At 44.3% G+C, this 24,413-nt stretch overlaps 1 protein-coding gene and 1 pseudogene across 3 annotated transcripts in view; one reads left to right on the forward strand and one right to left on the reverse strand.

The window, feature by feature from the left end:
• Positions 1-23,114, reverse strand: part of LOC148518409 (two pore channel protein 2-like) — an 87,201-nt gene extending 64,087 nt beyond the window's left edge. For 2 of the 3 annotated variants that reach the window (XR_015878986.1, XM_088477391.1), the window contains exons 1-2: positions 22,574-22,781; positions 3,598-3,680 (exon numbers count right to left, since the gene is read on the reverse strand). Coding sequence is in view for 2 of the 3 variants with exons in the window: in XM_088477391.1 (XP_088333517.1) it covers positions 3,598-3,680; positions 22,574-22,672 (182 nt within the window). In the remaining variant the exon portion in view is untranslated. The other variant, XM_088477392.1, reaches the window with a different exon arrangement.
• Positions 8,390-9,338, forward strand: LOC148518410 (uncharacterized; annotated as a pseudogene).
• Positions 23,115-24,413: the final 1,299 nt, after the last annotated feature.

Here is a 24,413-nt window from a genome sequence, read left to right on the forward strand (position 1 = left end):
GTCCTGCTTTAGTCTGGGGGGAATAAATACATGTGCCGATATACTGGTTTAGGAGTCCATGCTGAAGGTTGTATGTACTAGGGGTCTCTAGTCTGAGGTATATCTCTGGGTCCGGAGGCGCAGCGTATGATTACTGTACTTGGGTCTGTATTATTTCCTTTTTACGCCTAAATTATGTATGTATAGATTGCGTGTAACTGACTATAATTTTACCTGAATAATACTTGTGCGTTGGAACCACAGATTCCACTCCTGTCTTTATTTGCGGTCATACTGCGTACGCAATTAGCGTTGTGTTTAGAGGTTTATAGGAAGGTTTTCAGAAGGTATAGGCAGGGGTATATAGAGGTTCATTTCTAATATTGTTAACAGGCACATACTTGCATGAGAGAGATGCATAATTTGCGTGTAGTCAGGGCCAGGTACAAATACAGGATGATGATAATTAAGATGAAAATGACAGTCATCAGCACTAATGAACTACTTCTGATTGGCTGTTTTGTAAAGGCACTCCTGATTCAGGGCCTGATTCAGCAAAGGAACGCAACTGCGATTACGCACACAATCGGGCGATTGTTGCGTACTGCATATGCATCGCAGTGCGCAAACCGTCCGCTACGATCGGGACTGTGACCGCAGGGAGTACGCAGACCCATAGCAGAGTGACTAACAGGAAGTGCCGTTTGTGGGTGGTGACGGGGTATGGTCGGGGAAATGCAGGTGTGCCAGGGAGTCTGAAAGCCTTTGCAGGGGCGTGCATAAATTAGCCACTGCGATGCCCTACATAGCATGAGGTCTCATAGCGTGCGAGGAAGTTAGCAATTCCTGAATAAGGTCAGAGCTTGTGCAAGTGTGTGTGAGGTTGAGATTGTACCTATGTTTTCACAGTCTTGCTAAACATTACGGATGTGTGTAAGGTAAAGTGGGCGTCCTTATGTAGTTCTGCGGTAGCATTGCTATCGCAATGAATTAGCATACTATCACAGTTGAACCGGTGCAAAAATCGCTATTGCATTCGCAGTTACGTTCCGTAATGCATCAGGCCCTCAGATAGCTGCTTTACTCATTGCTGGGGCATATAATATGCCTGTGTGTGCTCATTTAAGAATTCTATTTTACATACAGTAGTTGTTTCTACTGTATTAGAGAGGTTTTCTACCTTTCATTGATGCCTGCTGCGTATTTTCAAAGCGAAACAACTGGTGATAAAAATAAGGATGGGGATTCATGTTGTATCGCATTCAGGGTGCATTGCATCCCACTGTTCATTACGCCGGGATGCATGACGGAAAATGCAAAGGACAGCTCTCTTGGTAAGAGCTGTCCTTTGCGAGTGAATGATGCACAGAAAGACGTGAGATGCATGGGGTGCAGGGAGGGATCTGATTCGATCAAAGCCCTGGAATATATTGCATTCCGGGGCTTGGTGCATATGAGAAATGCGGTCATTCTTTATGCTACACTTACACTTAGGGTGGGATGCAGCAAAGCAAGAAATGCGATCAAAACCCGAAAATGCAGTTTTCAGGGGTTTGATCGCATTTCTTGATTTGCTGTATCCCACCCTAAGTGTAAGTGTATCATAAAGAATGCCAAATCCGCAACCAAGGCTGCATCATGAACAGCATATTCTTATTTCACAAAGGGGCGGGATGCGATGCATCTTGCCACTCTTTGCATGCCGGTATGTATGACAGTAAATGCAAAGGACAGCTCTCTCGGTAAGAGCTGTCCATTACAAGTGAGGAACTTCTGAGTCTATGACCCAGAATTCCCTCTGGCGTCCTTCCGTGCATGCGCAGAAGGACGTGCCACGTGAAAGGTAATTTGAAAAAGCTGTCACTCTTGTACAGCGAAACGCATCAGCTGTTACCTCCTTCAACCCATCAAGTGACCTTACAGTCGGCCACCTGTCTTTAGAAGTCTGGACCAGCTTGCCAGATACACTATGAACTTAGCTACCATCCTGGATCTGCTCTTATCTTCATCTAGGACTAAACCATATCCATACACTGAACTTCTGAGTGCTCCTATGTTTTGTGTTTGAAGAACCCACCGGTGAAACGGTCTGGTAACTATACATCTATTGGACAGTCCTTTTTCTTCTAATAAGACTGAAAAACTGCTATAATTCATATTTAATTGATCAAATCCAGAAGTATCAATAAGAACAGGCAAACATTATTGTGGACAATCACTAGGGTGAGGCATCTTGCTCATGTAACAATTTGTGAAGATTTTATGGAATTCATTTCCTTTTATTGAAATATTCTTCCTTTTGATTAAAGTGAATGTATATAAATTATATACATTTTATCCATCTATAGGTTTATTCTATATACACTGTATATGACATTATTACAGCACTACTTTTTTGTTCATGTGTTCCAATATATAGACATCTCCTGTTCTGCAGGATAGATGCGATATGTCTGTGAATGACCTTGTTCACAGACATCATCTGTACACACCTGCCGATGCCCTACAGATATATCGATGATTCCATTGAACGGGCGATGTATCTGTCAGTGTGTACTCAGCATTAGATTTATGGTAATTCAAAAGAGGATAAAGGGTATTGTCAGACAGAAAATAGAGAATCCCCTAGAATTCATTTCTCAGAAGCAATTTCCCCTTCCAGTCAAGAGACAGAATATATTGTATATATAAAAAACTAGTTGGAAGAAAGAAAGGGGAACGTTAAAAGGGAAGTTAAGTATTAACTGATTGAATGCATTGCCAGATTTTGGTTGAGAGTGGAGGTTTGATTTGCCATTCTCTGGATCAGCACTACATTCAGAAAAGTTGTAACTTGCTGGGCATGTACCTGCTCTTCACTGACTGGGGATAGAGCCCACACTTTGGGGTGTATCAAAATGTGTATGTAAGGGCCCTTATAAGTTTATTACTGGGTCAAGACATCTCTGGTTCTACCCCACCTCACAGGTGTCCAATGTTATTTGGAGCTTGGTAAAAAAAGGCAAATGGTTTCTCATAAATTATCTTAATCATGTAAAGAAATGGGAGAAGCTGGGTGTGACGCAGGCATTATCCAAGTTTATTAATCCCCCAGTTTTAAATGAGGAAAAAATAAATAAATTTGCACTAAGATATCTGAGTGTTTGATCTGAATGGGTGATACTGTGAAGCTCTCTGCAAACTTGCTGACTTTGCAATCCCCTCCTCCGAGAGGTGGCAGCCAGGTCGGTGCAGCAGGAGGGGTGTGGCGGCGGCAATGAGGGGGTGGTACGATCGCATCATCATGGACCTGCCCCCCGCTGTACAATACCAAGATTACTGCCATTGTAAAGCAGGGGGTGGGCTACAATGACGAGTTTTAGCGCGAATCGCTTCATTGTATCCCTGGCCCGTCCACTTTCAGTCAGTACATCAGCAGTGGTGGGGGGAGTGGGTATTTTTACGGGTGGCAGCCGGAGACTTGCCCTCTCTTGTGGGCGCCCGGGAATGCCACCTTATTTAGGAAGCCTCCCGGCCATTCTGGAGGAGTCGGCAAGTATGGCTTCCGGGTGTTTGCACTATAGTCTGTCACAGTGTAGTAGGGGCAGAGTTTCGTATCAGTAGCTACAGTGTACTCACCTGATCGCATGAGGTGAAGTTTCAAAGGGGATGTTTCTGTTGTATTGTGCATCATAAACATATGCTGCAGCCAGGAGTAAGTTCTGAGAAAGAAAGTAAAGTATTAATAAGCTGACACTGTATAAAACCTTCATGTTAAAGGCGAAGATAAAAGCAGGAAACAGGCAGAATCATGTTTGGAAACTAAAATTCACCCACTGTCCAAATCGGTTTTTTTTTTTTTTTTTCAAATTTCCATTACAGTGTGACAGAATGGGCTTACTCCATCACCCCGACATCCACCAAGGTTTGTGGAGGTTTTGCTGTTGGTAAGTAACAAGTTATAAATGACTGCCCCTAATGGTGCCAATTATCTAAAACTAGCCACTAACCGATTGTGAACGGCAACTAGTAAGTGTAGCTATATGCCACACTTATGGTGCCTCCAGACTCAGAATTTTGTTTGCAGCACCATAGGGCTGCGATGCTGCATACAAAATCCACAAGTGCAAGACAAGAACGAGTGTGAGGGGGGGGGGGGGGGTGACGACTTTAGGTATCATTGGCAGCATTTCAAGGCCATTAAAATGCCAACTTGCCCACCTCGTGGCTAATTGAATTGACCCTATGGTGTAGAAGGGTTATCACTGCAACGATTATAGTGTAGCTGCTGGCCGCCAACCCCCCCCCTCTCCCCCCTAGCTTAGAATAGCGGCGCCGGAATCCAGACCTCTCTCAGAATCCCGGCGCCGGCATCCTGAGGGTAAGTAGTGGGTTTAGGGGAAGGGTTAGGCACTAAGTGGGAGGGTTAGGTGTAGGGTGCTGGGGGGATACTGACACCTACCGACAGGTGTTGGTATCCTGTCAGGTTTCCGGCATCAGGGTTTTGACCACCGGGACCTGGAGCGCTGGCATCCCATACCCAACCCCCTGCACCAGGCATATATAATAACACATCAGGGGGAGGCTCAGCCACAACAGTCCTATTAAATAACAGATGCATTGACTCCTACATTATTTCCAGCAGCACATAATAAGCGACTACTTCCAGCTCCGATTATTAGTAATTCATGTCAGATTATTTATAATGATGCACAAAGGTGACAACTGTTTCTAATTCTCTGTGAATTACAAATTTTAAAAGCTGGTACATAAAGTTTTGTGACTGTTTACTACTTTTACAGTAAGTGTCTGCTCTTTCCTTATACAGATTCATTGGTGGGGAGTATATAAGATACAATAGACCTGTATTGTTAATCCGGCATGGTGTTCTGGATGATTTGCTTTTCTTCTCCTTATTTGCAATGGTTTGTCCTTCCTTCATGGAGGGCCTGATACAGATGTGGTTGTAATGCAGCTGCTCGTGCAATAGCGCTTGTGGGAATATGCAAACGTTAATCCCAGTCTTCCTTTTGTGCGGGCGGTGCGATGTAGAGTACGAGAGGTGAGACGCCCACTTTCAGGCTGCATAGTCTGTACATTTGCAATGGAGATTGTAAACACACCAACATCGGTCACACCACCGAAATCTGTGGCTTCAGTTTACTCTCTAATCCAACTAAACATGGTCACTGAAGCTTTGGATTTGCAATTGGGAACAAAGCAGCGTTCCCAGACAGGCCCATGACACTCCCATAACACGCCCATGACACGGCCCCTTTTCATGTGTTAGCAATTGCGAATGGCATTGCTCACTTTGGATCACGCATGCGCAGTAAGGGTTTTCTTTTTTTCTTTACACCATTTGTGCATGCGCTGTAGCAAAGCTATACTAAACCGCATAATGATCGGCGCTATGCATAAATATCAGGTCCTATGTTATAATGCATGGAGTATCTCTGATCATAATCCACAATACAGATGCATCTACTCATAACCAAATTATTCATTTTATTTCCAGGACAGTATTAATGGGCGGCTGCCAGCAGAATGTAACCTAGGAATAGAACAAGGTTATTGTTTTTGAAAAGCAAAAACCAAATAGCAATAAATGTGCTGGCTTTAGTTCTGGTATTGTACTTTACTGTTGATTCAACCCTTGCAAAATATCAATTCTGCCAAGAAAACATCTGTAAAACTTTAACACAACCCCCCCCACACACACACAAAGATGGGTCTGTGTGTCTTTATATAAATACACAATCTGACACTTGTAAGCTACACACATCTACTAGAAGATTAAATTGAGCAATTGAACGATAACGATATCGTAATCGTTCAATAATCGTTTGAAAATCCTTTACAGATTTTTTTTTTTAAACTAAGTCGGAAACGATCAGTGATGCGCACGCCCGCTGCTCGTTTAGACATCTATCATCGTACAAATATGTTGTACAACCTGACGATACCGTTAGATTCAGCATGTTTGCAGATGATTGATGTGTCTACATTGAACGACTGCTCGTTCAGTGTAGGCACATCACAGACTGACAAACCACTACACAACTACAATGTCGTAATCGTGCAGTCGTTTTGAGGTCTTTTAGTGGATGTGTGCCTTAAGAAGTTGACACTAGTTGCATTATTTATTTCTTTTTTTTTGCTGTGGTTTTTATTGTTTCAAAAATAGTCACTATTTCTATCCTACACTACAAAAGCAGAACATGAAGAAAGCTTAGATGTTTATTAATTGCTCCTATTTCTCCATACCTCAGCAAATATGCTGAAAGTATGGAATAAACCTACATCTGCTACATAATACTCTTAATAGAACTTTTAATTTTAGTTTTCAACAAACGTTTACTGTGCAACATTTACAAAACTAGTGTGACTGATGAAAATGCCCAAGTTCTGAGATAGAGAGGACACAACGAGCTATACAAAGGTGATAAAAACCATCCAAAACTATAGTATAGATGGATGAATACTGTTAGCCACGCCCATTTTTACATGACAAGGATCACTCCAGCGCAAGTGTCAGATAAACAGAAAACATAAGACCCAGATTAAAATATTACACAGTTAAAAACAAAACAAAAAACCTATGGATTTTGTGTTGTTTTTTTGTAGATGGTTACGTATGCAATACATATGGGGAATATTACATTTTTCTTTTAACCCAGTAACTACTTTCTGCCAGTTTAAAGTGACTTTTTATTATGCTTATATCATGTCAGGTTGAAACTGGTAATATTCTAGCAAAATACAGCACACTGCAACCATATGTTTAACCCAACTTGGAAATTCACTACAGGGAGAATATGCCTTGCTCGAGTGGAATGTTCAGATATAGACATGTCAGACTATAACCTTTGGTATAACCCAACATCAATGAAAACTTTGTTTTTTCCTGACTATAATAATGCTCATGTGTCCTTCATTTATTCTTCATATAACATTCAGAGAGTCCAGTGCATCAAGGTGCGGACATCAGGAAGAGTAGCAATCCTACGCTGAAACCACACCTTCAGGGAAGCAAGGCGAAGACCATGATCTAAGCCTGCCTGTAGGAAAGCCAAAACCCTGGATATCCTAAACACCTGAGGATCATAGCCTCTAGGGTGACACCATCCAAATAAAGAATGCCACAGTCTGTGGTAAATTCTTGCAAAAAGTAAGCTTCCGAGCTCTTAGCATGGTGTTAACTACAGGGCTGGAAAAAAAACCAGGACCTTAAGAGGGCTGTCGCAACAGCCACGCCGTCAAAGCTAGATGACCCAGGGCCGGGTAATGGCAAGGACCTTGAGATAACAGGTCCGGACATTGAGGCAACAGCATTGGAGTGACTATGGAGAGACTCCGAAGATCCAAGCACCAGTTACGTCTGGGCCACACTAGAGCTATCAACAGGAGCGTGCCTCCTTCTAGCTTGAGTTTTCAAAGCACTCAAGGAAGGAGGAAGAACAGAGGTACGCACAGTGAAAGGTCCACTGGACCGATAGAGCGTCTACCAGAAGAGCCTCCTCGTCTCTTATTCTTATCATTATCATTCGTTATCATTCATTTTTATCATACCGTGTGTATGCACCATTAGATTTGTGAGGGGCATGTGTAAACTGAATTATATATTGCAGTTTAAAAAAAGGGGGGGCGTGGCCTGACCTTTGAAGAAGATGGATGCGTGCAGCCTGAGCTCCCGCTGACTAAGGGGAATATTCTGCTCCCGACACGTATTGGTGACTGATTTCCACCCACCATACCCACCAATATAACACCTTACCGGGCGCGCGAGGTCCGCGGAATCGGGCAGTGAGTATTCACGCTGCCGCGGGTTGCGGCCTCCAACCGCCTTACAAGCCACGGCCTCGATTTCCGGCCGCGTCTAGACGGGACTCACGGCTACTACACACGCCGCACACCAAGGCACTCCCTCACCCTCAGCCCTGCAGCGATTCCCCCGAGACTTACTTCCACCCTCTCGCGGCGGTCCTCAGGATCCAGAGCTGCCCTCCGGAGTGTGTCTTACAGTGGACCTGAGAGGAGACGCCGGCGCCATTTTGAGGAGCGCTGAGAGCAGTGCGCTGGTCGCGGCTCACGGCTCAGGAACACAACACCTGGAGACGGAGATTCATTAGTCTCTCTGTTCTCCCTACTCTTGAGACAGACTCTGACAGTCTTTGCTGGTCGGAGTCCTTTTCTCCTCATATGGTGCATGCTGTTTACTTTCGCCCCCAGCCTGCTACACACTATACAGGCCTGCTTACTACTCTCTGTCATGTTGTAAAAAAATTCTACTAACCCTGGGCCTCCGGCGAGATATGGAATAGATCTATATCGAAACTCCACTGCCACCCCGACCATATATTAACCGCCCTGTAGGCGTCCGCGACCCCCCTCTTTATTTGACACATCTCTTGTTGAGTGTCTCCACTTTATGGAGAAATTTTTCCCTCCGCTGATGCCAGGAAAATCAAGTCAGAAACAACAGGGAGACAGACGCAGAGATTCCACCATGGCCGCTGTTATTGAGCCACAAGTGAAAGACTCTAACTTACAATCTTTCGACTTGATCTCTACTAAGCCTACACAATCCAACCCCGAACAGCCTATAAGTTATGCATCAATGGTGCAGGCTATAAAAGACACAATGGGTCCGATGTTGCAAGATCAAGCAACCATCTTTACACAGGCTATAGCTGACATTAAGTCTAATGTTACACATGTGGAAACTCTTGTGGACACAAATGAAAATAGAGTGGGGGTCAACTTCCATGACATACAAATTCTTAAAAGTAAATGTGAAACGTTGGAAAAATCTAACTATCAACTATGCAGTAAGATCGATGACTTAGAAATTCATTCCAGAAGGAACAACCTGAGACTAGTGGGACTTCCTAAATCTATCAAGGGAGCTGCCTTATACCATTTCTTACGTCAGACCCTTCCTGAATTGTTAAGAGTTGAATGATATTAGCTCTGATTTAGTAATTGAACGAGCGCACCGCCTGGGGCCTGTCAGATATACAGGTTCAAATAGGCCTAGAGTGGTCATCTTCAAATGCTTAAATTTCACACATAAGGAAGCCATCTGGTCAGCTTCTCGACGCAAGCGCAATTTAATGTGGGAAAACACCAAGCTATTTTTGTTCCAAGATTATTCTACCGAGGTCACCAGAGCCCTTAAAGAGTTCAATCCAGTGTGCTCTCGGCTGATTAAGGATGGACGCAAGTTTGCACTATTGTTCCCTGCACGCCTTCGGATGTTTGATGGCTCCTCATATCAAGATTTCTCCACGGCAGCAGATGCGATGGCATTCCTATCGGAAGAAGGCGACGCTGCTCAAACATCCCCACCCGTCCACTCTGTCTCTTCAGTGGGATGACCTAGAGACTTCCTTCAATATGTTAATGAAAGCTGCATAATGAATGTGGTAATTACTACTATTATCATACTTGTTTCTCTTCTGCTGGTGTATTTTAACGTTCTTCTAGCTATACATGATAAATGTCAACACTCATATCATAGGGCCGTGGCAGGCTAAGAGTATAATGGGTTATATGGTTTTTCTTTTCTTTTCCTATTTCTTTGCCTGAGGTTTTGGGTGTTGATGCTAATTATATCAGAGGTTTCAATGCGTTGCCTGAGGGCTTCAGTTATAGATTACCTCCCTTTGGAGGATAATTATATATGTTTTTATTTTTTGAATGTTCTTCTGTCTCTTTTTCCCCCCCTTCACTTCTCTTTCCACTTACTAATCCACCCCTCTCCCCCGACTTGATGAGGATAATGTACTTAATATGCAACACGCGACTTTTAAGAACACACTAAAGTTTATTACTGCCAGTCTTGTATATGGGATAACCTTTAGTAGTGATGCTAGTGTGAGACCTAATTTATCTCCTACACAATGGGCTCCCTGAACATTGGCTCGTGGAATCTGGGTGGTTTGCAATCTCCTATTAAAAGGAAAAGAGTGTTTACTTATATTCGCAAACTACGCATTGACCTGATGATGTTTCAGGAAACCCATCTACTAGATCCTGAAATAAATAAATTGAACATGTTCCAATATAAAGTTAAGGCCTATGCTTCTTTCACCTCCAAAAGCGAGAGGTGTGGTAGTATTAATACATAAAAAGCACTCCTATGTGATACATTCCTCTGTCCTGGACCCAGAGGGTCGTTTTGTAATAATTGATGTGACTATAAATGGTACTAGATACAAAATATGCAATGTTTATGCCCCAAATGTATATAACAGATCTTTCTTCCAAAAAATTCTTAATAAACTAAACTCACCTACTGGGACTAGGCTTATAGTGGGAGGAGATTTTAATATCATATCGTCATCAATTCTAGACAGACAGACAATTAGGACTCGTCCAATTAAACCACCTAAACTTGGTATTTCATCCTTTGAACAACAATTAGATCTTATGGAGAACGCTACATCCATTAGAAAAAGAATACACTTGCCTATCGGCTGCTCACGGCTCTCTTTCTAGAATTGACTATTTGTTAATCTCGACTAACCTTTTCCCTAAGGTACAATAGGCGCATATTGAAATGATCTGTATTTCTGATCACGCACTGATTCGGGTCACTATTACTGAAGAAGTTGACAAAGGTCCTTATAGACAGTGGAGATTCCCCACACACCTGGTCAACTCAATAGAATTTAGATCCATGCTAGAGTCTGCCTGGCAAAAATATAAAAATGATAATGGGGAGCACAGGCTCACGAACCCTACCCTGTTTGTTCTGGCAAGCGTCCAAAACAGTAATAAGAGGCAAAATAATATCCTATGTTAAACAACATACGAGGAATTACTATAAATATTACCATAAGGCCCAACGAGAACTAACTGACGCTTTCCAAACATATAAATTAACACTTTCTCCCATACAAAAAAGAATATACCTAGATAAAAAATTGATTTTTGATTCCATTGTGTCAAACTACCATGATAGATCACAATATGTCTCAGATTTTAAATTCCACAAATTCAGCAACAAAACAGGACGTCTACTTTCCAATCTATTACATGGCCCTCGCACAACAAATATCATTCAATCCCTAATAGATCAAAAAGGTAATCGAATACACACCGGTGCACAAATATCCGAAACGCTTAGGACATTTTACTCAGATCTTTATGCAAACAGTCAAATAGACTACACACACTGGGAGGGATTACACTTACCCCAGATCATTCAAGAAATTGCGGAAGGTCTATGTACCCCCATTACGATATTGGAACTCTCTAGAGCTATACGCTAACTCAAACCCAATAAAGCTCCGGGACCTGATGGCCTTACCGGAGAATATTTGAAAATTCTCTTCCCCCAATGTGGAGACACTTTATTAGAAATGTATAATGGATATACTTCAAAATAAGTCTTTACCACTTTATTTTAACAGCGCTATTCTTAAATTACTCCCAAAGCCAGGAAGAGATCCTGAACAACCAGGGTCTTACAGACCTATCTCTCTACTAAATTCGGATTATAAACTTTTCACAAAGATTTTGGCAGATCGTCTTAAGCTATGTCTTCCATCGGTAATACATACAGACCAAACAGGTTTTATCATGGGTAGACACTCACTAACCAATATTCGGAGAGTTATTTCGATTATGCAGGGATTAGAACTCAAAGAGAGCCAAGGGACGCCTTTGCTTCTCTCTCTGGATGCCGAAAAGGCGTTCGATTTACTAACATGGGATCATCTTTTTGAATCTCTAAGACGTTTTGGCTTCCCTGAAAATTTTATAAATCTAATTTCTGCTATTTATGCTAGTCCAACAACCCAGATAGCCTGCAACGGTTATCTGTCTCATCCTATTGCGATAGGCAGGGGGACAAGACAGGGATGTCCATTGTCCCCCTTGCTGTTCGCATTAGCACTGGAGCCTCTGGCGGTCACTCTGAGGAAAGACTAGCAGTTTTCTGGTATCAAGATAGGAACAGTAGAATCCAAGTTGGCTCTATTTGCGGATGACATGATGTTATTTGTCTCCCATCCAGAGACTTCCCTACCCTCAGTTTTAGAAAACATTGAACGCTTTGGATCCTTCTCGGGATATAGAGTAAATTTCCACAAATCTGAGTTATTATATTTAGGAGCAAATTCCCCTTCTATCCTTCCCACTGTTTGCTCCCAATTCTTAAGATCGCAGAACACTTTAAAATACTTAGGAATTTACATCCCCGAAATAACTACTAAAATATACAGCTGTAATTTTTCCCCAATGCTCTCGAAAATCAATAAGCAATTGGAGGATTGGCGTGACTTTCCTTTGTCACTGATGGGACGAGTAGCGGTCCTGAAGAGTATAATCTTACCAAAGATTGCTTGTCTGATTCAAATGCTTCCCTTTGCCTTTACCCAAATTGATATTAACATTTGCTCAAAAGCAGACTCCAAATTATTGTGGCGCGGCGGGAAAACCAGAATAGCTCTAGCTAAGCTTCAGGGTAATAGAGGGAAGGGTGGTTTGGGTATCCCGGATCTGAAGGACTTCTCAGAAGCTGTATTTTATAGATATGTGTTAGATTGGTGTCTTGAACGTAATGTTTACACGGATCTGTCTCTAGAAACAGAACTACTTTCTCCTTTTGCTCCAAGTGCCCTTTTACACACACCTAAACCCAAACTCCCCAATTTAAATTTTAAATATGATTTTTCGTGACACCTACAAGGCGTGGTGGACCATCAACCGGAGACTCAACCGAAACGCTTGCTCTACTAAATACAACACTCTTTGGGGTAACCCTATTGTCACAATCCTGGCTAGTTTTTACCTTTTGTGACTTACCTCTGCCAGCTGCTCCATGGATCTGTGTTTGTAATTCTCCTGGGACATCTGCTCTGGCTGAATCATGCTGGCTGTGACATCTCTGTGTGTGCAGACTGCTCTCCTACCCAAACTGATTAATCACCTGGACCCTGCTCTGTCTGTGAGCATTGCTAGTCTTAATTGGAATCACAGGTGTGGTCCTGATTCTCAAGGGCTGCAGAGATGATTACTCCCTCTGCATGTTGTGCCTTGCTCCACTCAGAATGCCACTGCCAGACCACCTGTCTGTGTCCACCAATCGCTGCCAGACTCTAGGTATATAGATCCTCCTCTAATAGCACTCGGTGCTTGAACATCTTGTTACGTTCTGTGGTGTACTACTTGTGCTATAGCTGTACCTCTGTGTACCAGTATGTCCCAGGCTCCTGCTGGTTCCTAGACCAGTGCTATCCGTAAGCCTGCTGCGTTCAGCTATCTACGCTACCAGCCTCTCACCTACGGCTCCCAGGCCGCTCCAAGTAGCTTCCATGCTACCAGCTTCTCCACACGTCTCCCAGGCCGCACCAAGCAGCTTCCACGCTACCATCTCTCACCTACGGCTCTCAGGCCGCTCCAAGTAGCTTCCACGCTACCAGCTTCTCCACACGGCTCCCAGGTCGCACCAAGCAGCTTCCACGCTACCATATCTCACCTACGGCTCCCAGGCCGCTCCAAGTAGCTTCCACGCTACCATCTCTCACCAACGGCTCCCAAGCCGCTCCACGTAGCCACCCAGCATCTATCCACGGCTATCCAGCCGCTCCACGTTGCCACCCAGCTACCATCGTCTACCCACGGCTATCCAGCCGCTCCGCGTTGCCACCCAGCTACCAGCATCTACCCACAGCTCTCCAGCCGCTCCAAGTAGCCACCCAGCTACCAGCGTCTACCCACAGCTCTCCAGCCGCTCCACGTAGCCACCCAGCTACCAGCGTCTACCCACGGCTATCCAGCCGCTCCACGTAGCCACCCAGCTACCAGCATCTACCCACAGCTATCCAGCCGCTCCAAGTAGCCACCCAGCTACCAGCGTCTACCCACGGCTATCCAGCCGCTCCACGTAGCCACCCAGCTACCAGCATCTACCCACAGCTATCCAGCCGCTCCAAGTAGCCACCCAGCTACCAGCGTCTACCCACGGCTATGCAGCTGCTCCACGTAGCCACCCAGCTACCAGCGTCTACCCACGGCTATCCAGCCGCTCCACGTAGCCACCCAGCTACCAACGCCTACCCACGGCTTCCCAAGCCACAACAAGTAGCTTCCACGCTACCATCCGTCTGCAAGCCCATCTACTAATAATCCGACCAGCTCAGTCAGCCTTCCTGCCGGTCCCAGTCCGGTTCCTCCAAGTCCACTCACCTCACGGCTCATTAGCTGCACCAAGTAGCTTCCGTGCTACCATCCATCTGCACCTTTCTTACGTTTCAAACTCTTAAAGAAAATTTTATCTCCCTAATTCGCAATTCTTTATGTATCTCCAAGTCAGACATTTTATTCAACATATACCTCCTGCTTTGAAAGACCCAGGTGCAAAAGATGCATTAGAATCTATATTTAGGTTCACAATACAAAATAATTACAAAACCAAATTTTTGACAACTGAATTCATTTCATCTAAAGCAAACTCCCTATGGCATAAATGCGCAGTGAGATGGGCAGTAGATATCCCCACAGTAAATTCTCCTGAAACTCTTTTGAGATATTATGAGACCACCTTGAGAATCTTACACTCAGCTCGCCTACAGGAAGTCCATGTGAAGATTTTACACAGGGCTTATATTTCACAGAGTAGTAGAGCTCATATGGTATTAGATGAGACAGGACAGTGTGTGAAGTGCAAAGCCTCTAAAGCCACCTTCTGGCACAATATATGGGAATGTGGATGTATCTGCAAATTCTGGGATAAACTTATGTGCTTTATAAATGATTTGCTATCACTACGTCTACTAAAAGACCCTTTAGCTTTAATTTTAGTAATTGGGATGTGTCCCCACACAATAAAAAAAACAGTAATACCGCTCCTTACGACAATAGTGACGATCGCTAAGAAAGCTATTCTCATAAATTGGACGGTAAAGACCCCTCCTTTTCTTGGTGATGTCAAACATATGTTACTTTAAGTACTCTACTTTGACCGGCGCAACACTCTCCCAGATATAGAGAAGGGTGTAGAACGTTTCCAAAGAAAATGGGGATTTTATATATCACATTTGGATAACACCACTCAATCCCATATTAACAACATTTTTGAAACCACAACATGGTACTTGCACCAAAAGCTGGTTTAGTTCATATACTGTGTCTGTTTCCCTTGAGAGATTTGGAAGAATTTTGTTATTAAAATGTCTCTACTATAGAAGACTCAGCCCTAGAGGCACCTAGAAATATGGGTACTTATCCCCCCCCCCCCCTCTATTCTATTCCCTTTCTTTCTTCCCCTTCGTTATGAATATTGTCTATTTATATTTATTTTAGTTTCTATACTATTGTACTATTTTGTATTATTTAGTTAAAGATATATATTGTCTTTATTCAATAAAATACCAGAATCTGGAAAACTGAAATTCTCAATCTTTACAGTTTCTATGTGATTTATGAGATTGGAATTTCTTTTAGAGTTCCTTATTACTACATTGTTTAAATTCATTTGTAGTCAGTCTGAGATACTTGATAATAATTGTTTAAATTCTGGTCGACTTTTTTGTCTTTAAATATGACAGAGTAAATACAAACATATTGATTAATGACTCCTTTTTGTTATATTTACACAAGTATTTTGTTACTATTTTTTGTATTTTTCTGTCTGAAAAACTAAAATAAAAAGATATTTGAAAAAAAAATAATTGCGGTTTAAAAATAAAGTTGTCCAGCATTGTGGGCTACATGCAAAGCAGCCAGTATTTACCCTGCATGTAAAAAAAACAATGTATGTATTTGCACCCCTTACATTACAACATGGTTTGTCCAGGTGCACAATTACTTGCTCTTACTCTATTCCCAAGTCTGAATCAGGCCCTTTATACGCCATCCACAAGTATTTGATGCGGGGGATGCAGGCATAATGTCGACATGTTCACTCCATACTTGCCTACTTTTGTAAAAGCATTTCAGGGAGATTGTGAAAGTAGCACCTATGAGCGCGGTTGTACAGTGGGCGTGTACTGCTACATCTGAGAGGCGTGTCCTAAACTTGATTTACTTCCAAATGTAAATGAGCCCAAAAGCAGTTAGTAAGATCTATTTGTTGATGAAAACACACTAATACTTCTCAGAAAATGCATGTAGCCATAGAGATCATTGTGCCTTATAACCAATGCAGGAAATTATACTAATGATCCCATTTGAATGTATATATCTCTCTGAGTTTTCCGTTTATAGAACAGCTTTATAACGGAGGTAAGGTGCAATCAGGGAGATTGTCAGGGAGACTCCCTGAAATAGTAGCAATCAGGGATAGTTGGCAAGTATGATTCAATATGTTGATAACCAAAATGTGAAATCCTGACACTCTCAGAATGTCGACATTAGGGTTAGGCTGCGGGATGGAAGGGTTAGGGTTAGGCTGCGGGATGGAAGGGACATTAGGGTTAGGCTGCGGGATGGAAGGGACATTAGGGTTAGGCTGCGGGATGGAAGGGACATTAGGGTTAGGCTGCGGGATGGAAGGGACATTAGGGTTAGGCTGCGGGATGGAAGGGACATTAGGGTTAGGCTGCGGGATGGAAGGGACATTAGGGTTAGGCTGCGGGATGGAAGGGTTAGGGTTAGGCTGCGGGATGGAAGGGTTAGGGTTAGGCTGCGGGATGGGAGGGACATTAGGGTTAGGCTGCGGGATGGAAGGGACATTAGGGTTAGGCTGCGGGATGGAAGGGACATTAGGGTTAGGCTGCGGGATGGAAGGGACATTAGGGTTAGGCTGCGGGATGGAAGGGACATTAGGGTTAGGCTGCGGGATGGAAGGGACATTAGGGTTAGGCTGCGGGATGGAAGGGTTAGGGTTAGGCTGCGGGATGGAAGGGTTAGGGTTAGGCTGCGGGATGGGAGGGACATTAGGGTTAAGTTGCGGGGGTAGGGAGGTTAGGGTTAGGCTGCGGGATGGGAGGGTTAGGGTTAGGCTGCGGGGTGGGAGGGTTGGGCTGCAGGATGGAATGGTTAGGGTTAGGCTGCAGGGGTAGGGAGGTTGGGGTTAGGCTGCAGGATAGGAGGGTTAGGCATACATGCCTACCCTCCCAGAATTCATGGGAGGCTCCTGATTTTTCGGGTAACCCCCCCGCAGCCCCGGAAGTGTAGGCACTTCTCCCGCATTCTGCCCACTTCCTAGAGAGGAGGGCAGAATGGGGATATTATTAGCGGGGATCGACAGGTCCGTGCGTTGGAGGCAGGGCCTAATGACGCAATTCTATGAAAATCATTTAGCCCTGCCTCCCAATTCAAACATGCATCGTTACATCAAATTCCCGTTAGGGGAGGGGGCTTAATGATGCAATCCGGTCCGCCCCACCCCTAACTCCGCCCACCTGCTTCTTCATCCGGGGAGGAGAATTTATAAGTCGGCAAATATGGGCTTAGGGAGGGGAGGATAGGGTTTGGCTGCGGGATGGGAGGGTTATGGTGCGTATACACGGTACGATTTTAATGAACGATATGAATGATAACCATCAATCGTTCATACCATTCATTTTTATGCAGCGAACGAACAACAATGCACGTTCCCGCATGGACATACAGGCCAACTTGGACGATTTCAACATGATTTGCATGTCAAGAGATGACTTCACTGAAATATCTATCAGTGTGCACTGCCAAATTCGTTTGCCCTGCACTACAGAAAGGTGAAGGGAAATCTATCAGCGATATCGTTGGTTGTGCAGGTTGTACCGTGTGTATGCAGCATTAGTGTTAGGCTGCGGGGGTAGGGACGTTAGGGATCAGGAATAGGGGGTGGGGGTGGGGGGGGGGGAGGGGAGGAGTATACTTACCAGAAACGCTGCTCCGTCAGAGGTCTGCGCCATAGCTGCTCCACCTATGGCCCGGAAGACACCTCTGCGTGCAGATAAGTCACCGCTAGATGTCCAGGGACGGTTTGTTGACATTATATCATGTCAATATTTGGTACTTAGGGTTAGGCACCCCCAGGAGGTTAGGGTTAGGCACCCCCCACCCGCCCGAAGATTTAGGATTAGGCTGCGGGGAAGGGGGGGGGGTGGGTTAGATTTAGGCACTTGGGGGCGGGGGGGGGGGGGGGGGGAGGTTAGAACACAGGTTCTCAAACTCAGTCCTCAGGACCCCATACAGTACATGTTTTCCAGGTCTCCTCAGTGAGATATTCGCTGCACCTGTGGATCTTTTAAGATGTGTTAGTGAGTAATAAATACACCTGTGCAGCTGTTGGGTGACCTGCAAAACGTGACCTGTGCGGGTTCCTGAGGACAGAGGGCCTGATTCAGACCCGCTCACGAGGGCTGAGCGCTCGCAAGCGGGTCAATGTTGGCCAAGTGCACATGACGGAGGCGGCTCCGTCGTGCGCATGCGCGAGACCCGAATAACGACAGCCAAGCCGTCATTATGGGTCTCGCACCAAAGGGGGCGTGCTGTCGATGGCGAATGACAGCACGCCCCCTTTGGTGGGCGTGCCGGGGGTGTAGCTGCCCAGACGGAGGCGCTCCCATGGGAGTGGGAGTGCTTTTGGCTCTAATAGAACCAAAAGCACTCCAGGGCTTGTGGCAGACGAGACCCTACCACAAGGGTCTCGTCGCAAGCCCGATGGTCGCGACCATCATTTTGGCCGCTCGCTATAGCTGTGGGTGGTCAAAAAGAGGGACGGCCCTGATTCAGAGCGAGCGCTCTGTCAGAGCATCCGGCTCTGAATCAGGGCCAGAGTTTGAGAACCACTGGGTTAGAAAATATACTTACCTGTCGGGATCTTCACTGTCGGGCTTCTGCTGTCGGCATGCGGCGGGCGGTAAATCATACCAATCCCGTAGTAACAGGCAGGATGTTTAAGTGACATTTTTACTCTCTCCGTGAACATTTCCAGCTGTAATCACAATTCTGCAGAGAAAGAGGCTCAGACCCAGAGTAATGTTCTGCTGGAAAAGCCCAATAGTGGAATGTGGGCATAAATAAGATTTGCTCTGGCCCTGAATATACTTTATCACAGCTCAGTTGTTAATATAAAACAAGACTGTACTCAGGTCACATAATATTCAAATGTAGATAATGAAGTTAGAAGCAGTTACTGATCTCTTACTAATGATTATTTGACGTTTAGCTGAGTTTAGTTTAGATGCCAGAAACACAAAGCTTGAAGTTGAAGGGACTGAGGGGCATATGTATCAAGATGTTTTTTTTACATAAAATTATGTAGAAACTGCAGTGCAGGCTTGTCGACATTCTGGCTGCCCCCTTCAGGAGGGAGCAGCCAGGTCGGCATAGCAGGGGGGCATGGACGGTATAGGGGGTGCAGCCGGACATATTACCTGGCATTTGCGGGCGGAGTGCGGAGTCTGGTCATGCGATCGTGTCATAACTGTTGTGTTTTAACTGCGGTGGGTCCAGAGGGGTCGGCGTCCCCTGGGAGGCTTGCCTGCTTTTCCAGGGGAGGAGAGGGGAAGGGGGCCAGGAGCGGCACCCGATTTTCAGGAGGCTCTCGGACGAATTGGGAGGGTAGGCAGCAGAGCCGTAACTAGTCATTTTGGTGCCCTGTGCCAAAGGGACATAATGCACCCAAAAAAAGGGGAATGGCGTCATGGAGAAGGACCAGGGAAGAGATGGGGGAGGACAGGAGATGCTGGGGATGAAATAAGAGGAAGCTACAAGTGAGAATGATAATAAACAGAAATTTGACAGGACCAAACAGCGTCCCCTGCCCTGTGGTGCCCTGTGCGATGGCACCGGCCGCACTACCCTAGTTACGGCCCTGGTAGGAAAGTATGCTGCATAATTTTATGTACTAATGGCACAATGCCTGAGATTTCCCAGAAATCTCCGGCAAAGTGCCAATTAGCACTGCAGATCACAGTCCCTATTTTTTAACAATGGGGATTACGATCTGACTCCTATGTGCTAAACAGGACTGGCATCAGGGGGGGGGGGGCAACAATCTAACCCCCCCTTCCCCGCAACCTGGAGTCCCGGGCAGGAAGGGGGGCCCGCCCCTAGTTTCTACCGCTAATACCAGAAGAGCTGCACAGTGACGGAGCAAAGCTGTCAAGGGTGCACAGAGCTATCCATCTATAACCGCTGCCCGCGCCCTCCTGATCATTGTAGTGGATCGAGATGGATCTATCCTATTCATTACTGTGGGGTCCATCCAGGCAGCCGCTTGCCGATGGCTGCCTGGTACAATAAAGGTTTTTGTATTTCCTTGTTGAGGCAAGGCACATGTGATGTCATTACATCCCGTGTGCCACACCACGGACAGAGGAGTCAGTCGGCCGCAGCACAAAGAAGAGCAGCCAGAAGACACAGAAGCAGGTAAGTGTCTGTGGGCTGCAAGGGGCTAGATGCGGGGCGGGCTGGAGAGACAGAAGGAGTGCTGTCTGGAGCTGGAGAGACACTGCAGGGCTGGAGTTGCAGAAACACGGGAACACGGAGGGGGGGGGGGATTTTGATAGTCCCTCACAATTTTTGACGACAGCCCTGGTTTCTAAATTCCAAAAAAAGCAAAAGCTTTTCAGAGTTTGGCCCTGGTAATTTACACCATTTTCTTATGGTGTAAATTGCTTTAAACCTATGGAGGCTTAGGTACACACTATAAAGGTGCCTACGAACTTGACGATGTGCTCACGATCCGACATTGTGTCCGATTTCCCCTTGAACTCTCCCCAGCAGCTCCCCGGCAGTCGTGGGCACGATTTGGTGTAAAAACTGTCCAATGTGACAAAACGATCTATCGTGCCTCCTAACTATTCCAGTGCATTGTTACTAATGCTGGCCATACACAGGACGATTGATCAGACAATTTGGGCAGTTTCTACTGGTTGGACAGATCAATCATTTGAAAATAGTTGTATTTTGAGTCTTCTGCGACACTGATGCGCGTCCCCACCGTCGTCTAGTTGGATCGCAGATCAGATGGTTTTGCAGAGAGATCTCAACTGATCGTGTAGGAATTGACACACATTATGTGATGTGATTGATCAAATTGTATGGTCTTATGTGAAATAGTTGCATTTTAAATACAAATCGTCCTGTATCTGAAGGGAAGAATTTTCAAGGGAAATCGTACAACTGATCTGACCAACTTTTGAATCTCACAGTGTATGGCCACCTTAAGATTGATCTGCCCTACAGCACGGCAGATCTGAAGATGCGATGTACGACCTGTGGGGACGCGCATTGTGAGTGGACACTTACGATCTGGGCATATATTTTAAAAGATTTGTCATCACGATGCGTCAGAATCGGGCAAATCATGTAAAGTATCGATAAGTGTGTAGGCATATGATTATCTGTCCAATCTGGCTGGTTGGAACAGAAATCTGGTAATGTATGGGAGCAAATCACAATTGACCATGTGTTTCCAAACACTGGAAAACAGACAAAAATTATCAAATTGCTTAAATCCAATTGATTTAACCAGTTTGTCCGAGCAGACGTTTTTGTCTGTTTTCCGGAGTCTGGGAACAAATGGTCCATGGTTATTTGCTCCTATACATTACCAGACTTTCGTTCCAACCAGCCAGATTGGACAGAAACTATAGTGTGTATCTAGCTTCAGGAGCAGGAGAGAGATCTTTCGATTTCTCTCTCGCAGCCTCCGGACGGCTCTGGAAGCTGACACTGTGCGCATGCGCAGTGTCAGCTTCCACAGGAGAAGTCTTACAAGTCCTTCACAAATGTGAAAGACTTCCACAATTTGCTGGAGATATAACTCGCATGGACAGCGGTTCCCCTTAGTACATAGCAGGGATATTTTTATTAAAAATCTCTCCCACAGCCTCCAGCATTAATTGACACTTGGTGCATGCACAGTGTCAGCTTCTGTAAAAGACTTCTACAAAATGCCAGGGATATAACTTGCAGGGACAGGGGTGCCTGCAACCGCAACATGTTTCCCTTAGTACATAGCAGGGATATTTACATTAAAAATTACTAAGATCCATTGTAAAACTGCCGCAATTATTAGTACATAGGACCCTAAGAGTCATGTGTAAAATGCAAATTGCATTTGCACCGATTTTGCCCCTGTATTTATTTGGAACAGTAAAGAGTTGGGCTATTATATGATGAAAGACAACCGATCCATGGGAAAATACGTACTTTATTAAGCAGCAAAAACTTTTGCCCACACCATAAATACATGTAAACCTATTACCAATATGCAGATAATGGGCTTCAAAAACAAAGTCATTTAATTGAAATGATTGGTAAGTGTGAGGAATGTGCTGTGTAAGCCTTTCTGTGTCAGGGAAATCTGCTGATTTCCAACAAAAATGAACAAATATTTTCTTTATAGAGAAAAAGAAAACGTACAAAAGGCTCCTACAAAACAAACCATGATAAGAAAATAACTGCAGACAAAATGTACATTTTGCACCAAATGCAGAAAGTTTAATAATCTCGTCCTATTCGGATCAGCAGAGACAACAATCCCAGGATTCAGAAGCAGATGATTGAAACCATGTAACTATGGTAGGTGCTGCACGAATCAGGGCTGCATCATACTACCAAAAGTCACATGCAGCTCCCACACCACTATCATATATCTATGTATTAATTGTAGTATTGTAAATGTTATTTAAATATCCAGCCTGAGAGACATCAGTCTTACCTCATTAGGACCTTCCACTTCCACAGAGCATCCTCCCTCTGTCCCGTTATTTCCACTGCTGCTCAGATCAATGTTAGTTTTTGCTCCAGTTTCCGTCATTGTTGTAAACAGGTGAAAGAAATGTACGATGAAGTGTGTAACCAAAGCTTGTTGTGTGTGACAGCCCTGCCCGCCAGTAACTATATCACTGCTGCTCCCTATGCACTAAGCAGCACAGAGCTGTTCCCCTCCTGCAGGATGATGAGCTGGAGTTTGGAATGGGGTCATGTGACCGAACGGAAACAGCTCAGCAAGAATGAGGGAATAGCTCAAGTTTCACCTTCCGCAGTAGATGATGGACAGAAGATGGATGTCTGTTGTAAGATAATAAACATAAGGTATTGTTTTGCAGCTACACAACTGTTGAGTTGTGTGGTCTGCTCTGCTTGTGCAGTGGCATCGGGAAAACTAGATGGGATGTTCAGCTGCACGCTGTATAGCGGACGTCAGTGCTCACTGCAACCCTCTGCTATATGGGAGCAGCGGACTTGTGTACATTATATGCAGACAACACTACTAATCTTCATCAACTACAGCCGGGGACTTTATTATGCAACCGATGAATTAGGCGTCATCTGTGGGCACTTTTATAAGAGTGGAAGCCACCATAGAGGTGAATCGTCTTCCCTGCCGGGTTCCTAATGATTCTGGATGTTTATTATTAATTTGTCTGTATATGTCTGCTGTTTCCAAACAAGCATCAATATAAGGAGCACCTATTCTTTTTTTCACAGATTGACCTTTATTCAATATACACGTTGGATATTGGCTGCACAAGAAAATAAATTGCTGGACATTATAGGATTACTGAATTGACTTTTTTTTTTCCTATTCTTATTGCTACTACCTTTCTTTAATAGAAATTATTGGTAATATATTTATAAATTGAAACTTGTACTGTTGCAACAGTGTTTTTCTATTTTGCTTGTTTCATTGTATTAAAAACAGTTAGGTGTTGTTGTTTTTTTTAAACCAATTTATTTATCTAACTTTATAGGTGCATACACACACAGCGATTTTTTGAACGATTATCAATAACGATATCGTTCAATCATTGAAAAAAATCGTTCACGCTCTGAGTTAAAACAATGAACGATTATCGATCATGCGCGTTCATGTTTGTAGTTCAGTCAGACTGACCAACTCAACGATTTTCAGTAATGGTGCATACACGGTCAGATTTTTCTTCAGATCTGAATGATAATGATTGAAAAAATCGTTCAATCGTTCATATCTGAAGGAAAATCTGACATAGATGACATGTCTGAACGATGCGCGTTCCCGATGTTCAGATAACGATCTGATGTGTTTGCAGTCAGACTTGGACGATTCCATTCATTTTAATGCAGTCAGAAATTGTTCAAATCGTTGGTAAAATCGTTTATCTGACACATCTGACAAATCTGACCGTGTGTATGCACCATAAGGGAATATGCAAAAATCGTTTGTAGTTCAAAAAAATCATTCATTACATTTAGTAAATGAACGATTTTAGTAAACGATTTTCGTTAATTTTTCCCCTGAAAAAATTAACGCAAATCGTTTACTAAAATCGTTCATTTACTAAATCCTTGTGTGTGTATGGAACTTGATTGTTTTTTGCTTTGAAACTAGTGCTCGATTCAGTCCCATTCGCTAGATGCGTTTGCACACAGCGAAATTATGCAAATCTGTGATCGCATGGCAAGGCATTAGCACGCCCATTATGTCTTGGCGTGCGATCGCGGTGTGTATGTAGATGCCTACCAGCCTGTCTTAAGACGCCCACTTATACACGTTATCTCCAGGATGTGTATGTAAC

Source organism: Taudactylus pleione, unplaced genomic scaffold (assembly GCF_031769625.1).
Source record: "Taudactylus pleione unplaced genomic scaffold, aTauple2 ptg000201l, whole genome shotgun sequence".
NCBI lineage: Eukaryota > Metazoa > Chordata > Amphibia > Anura > Myobatrachidae > Taudactylus > Taudactylus pleione.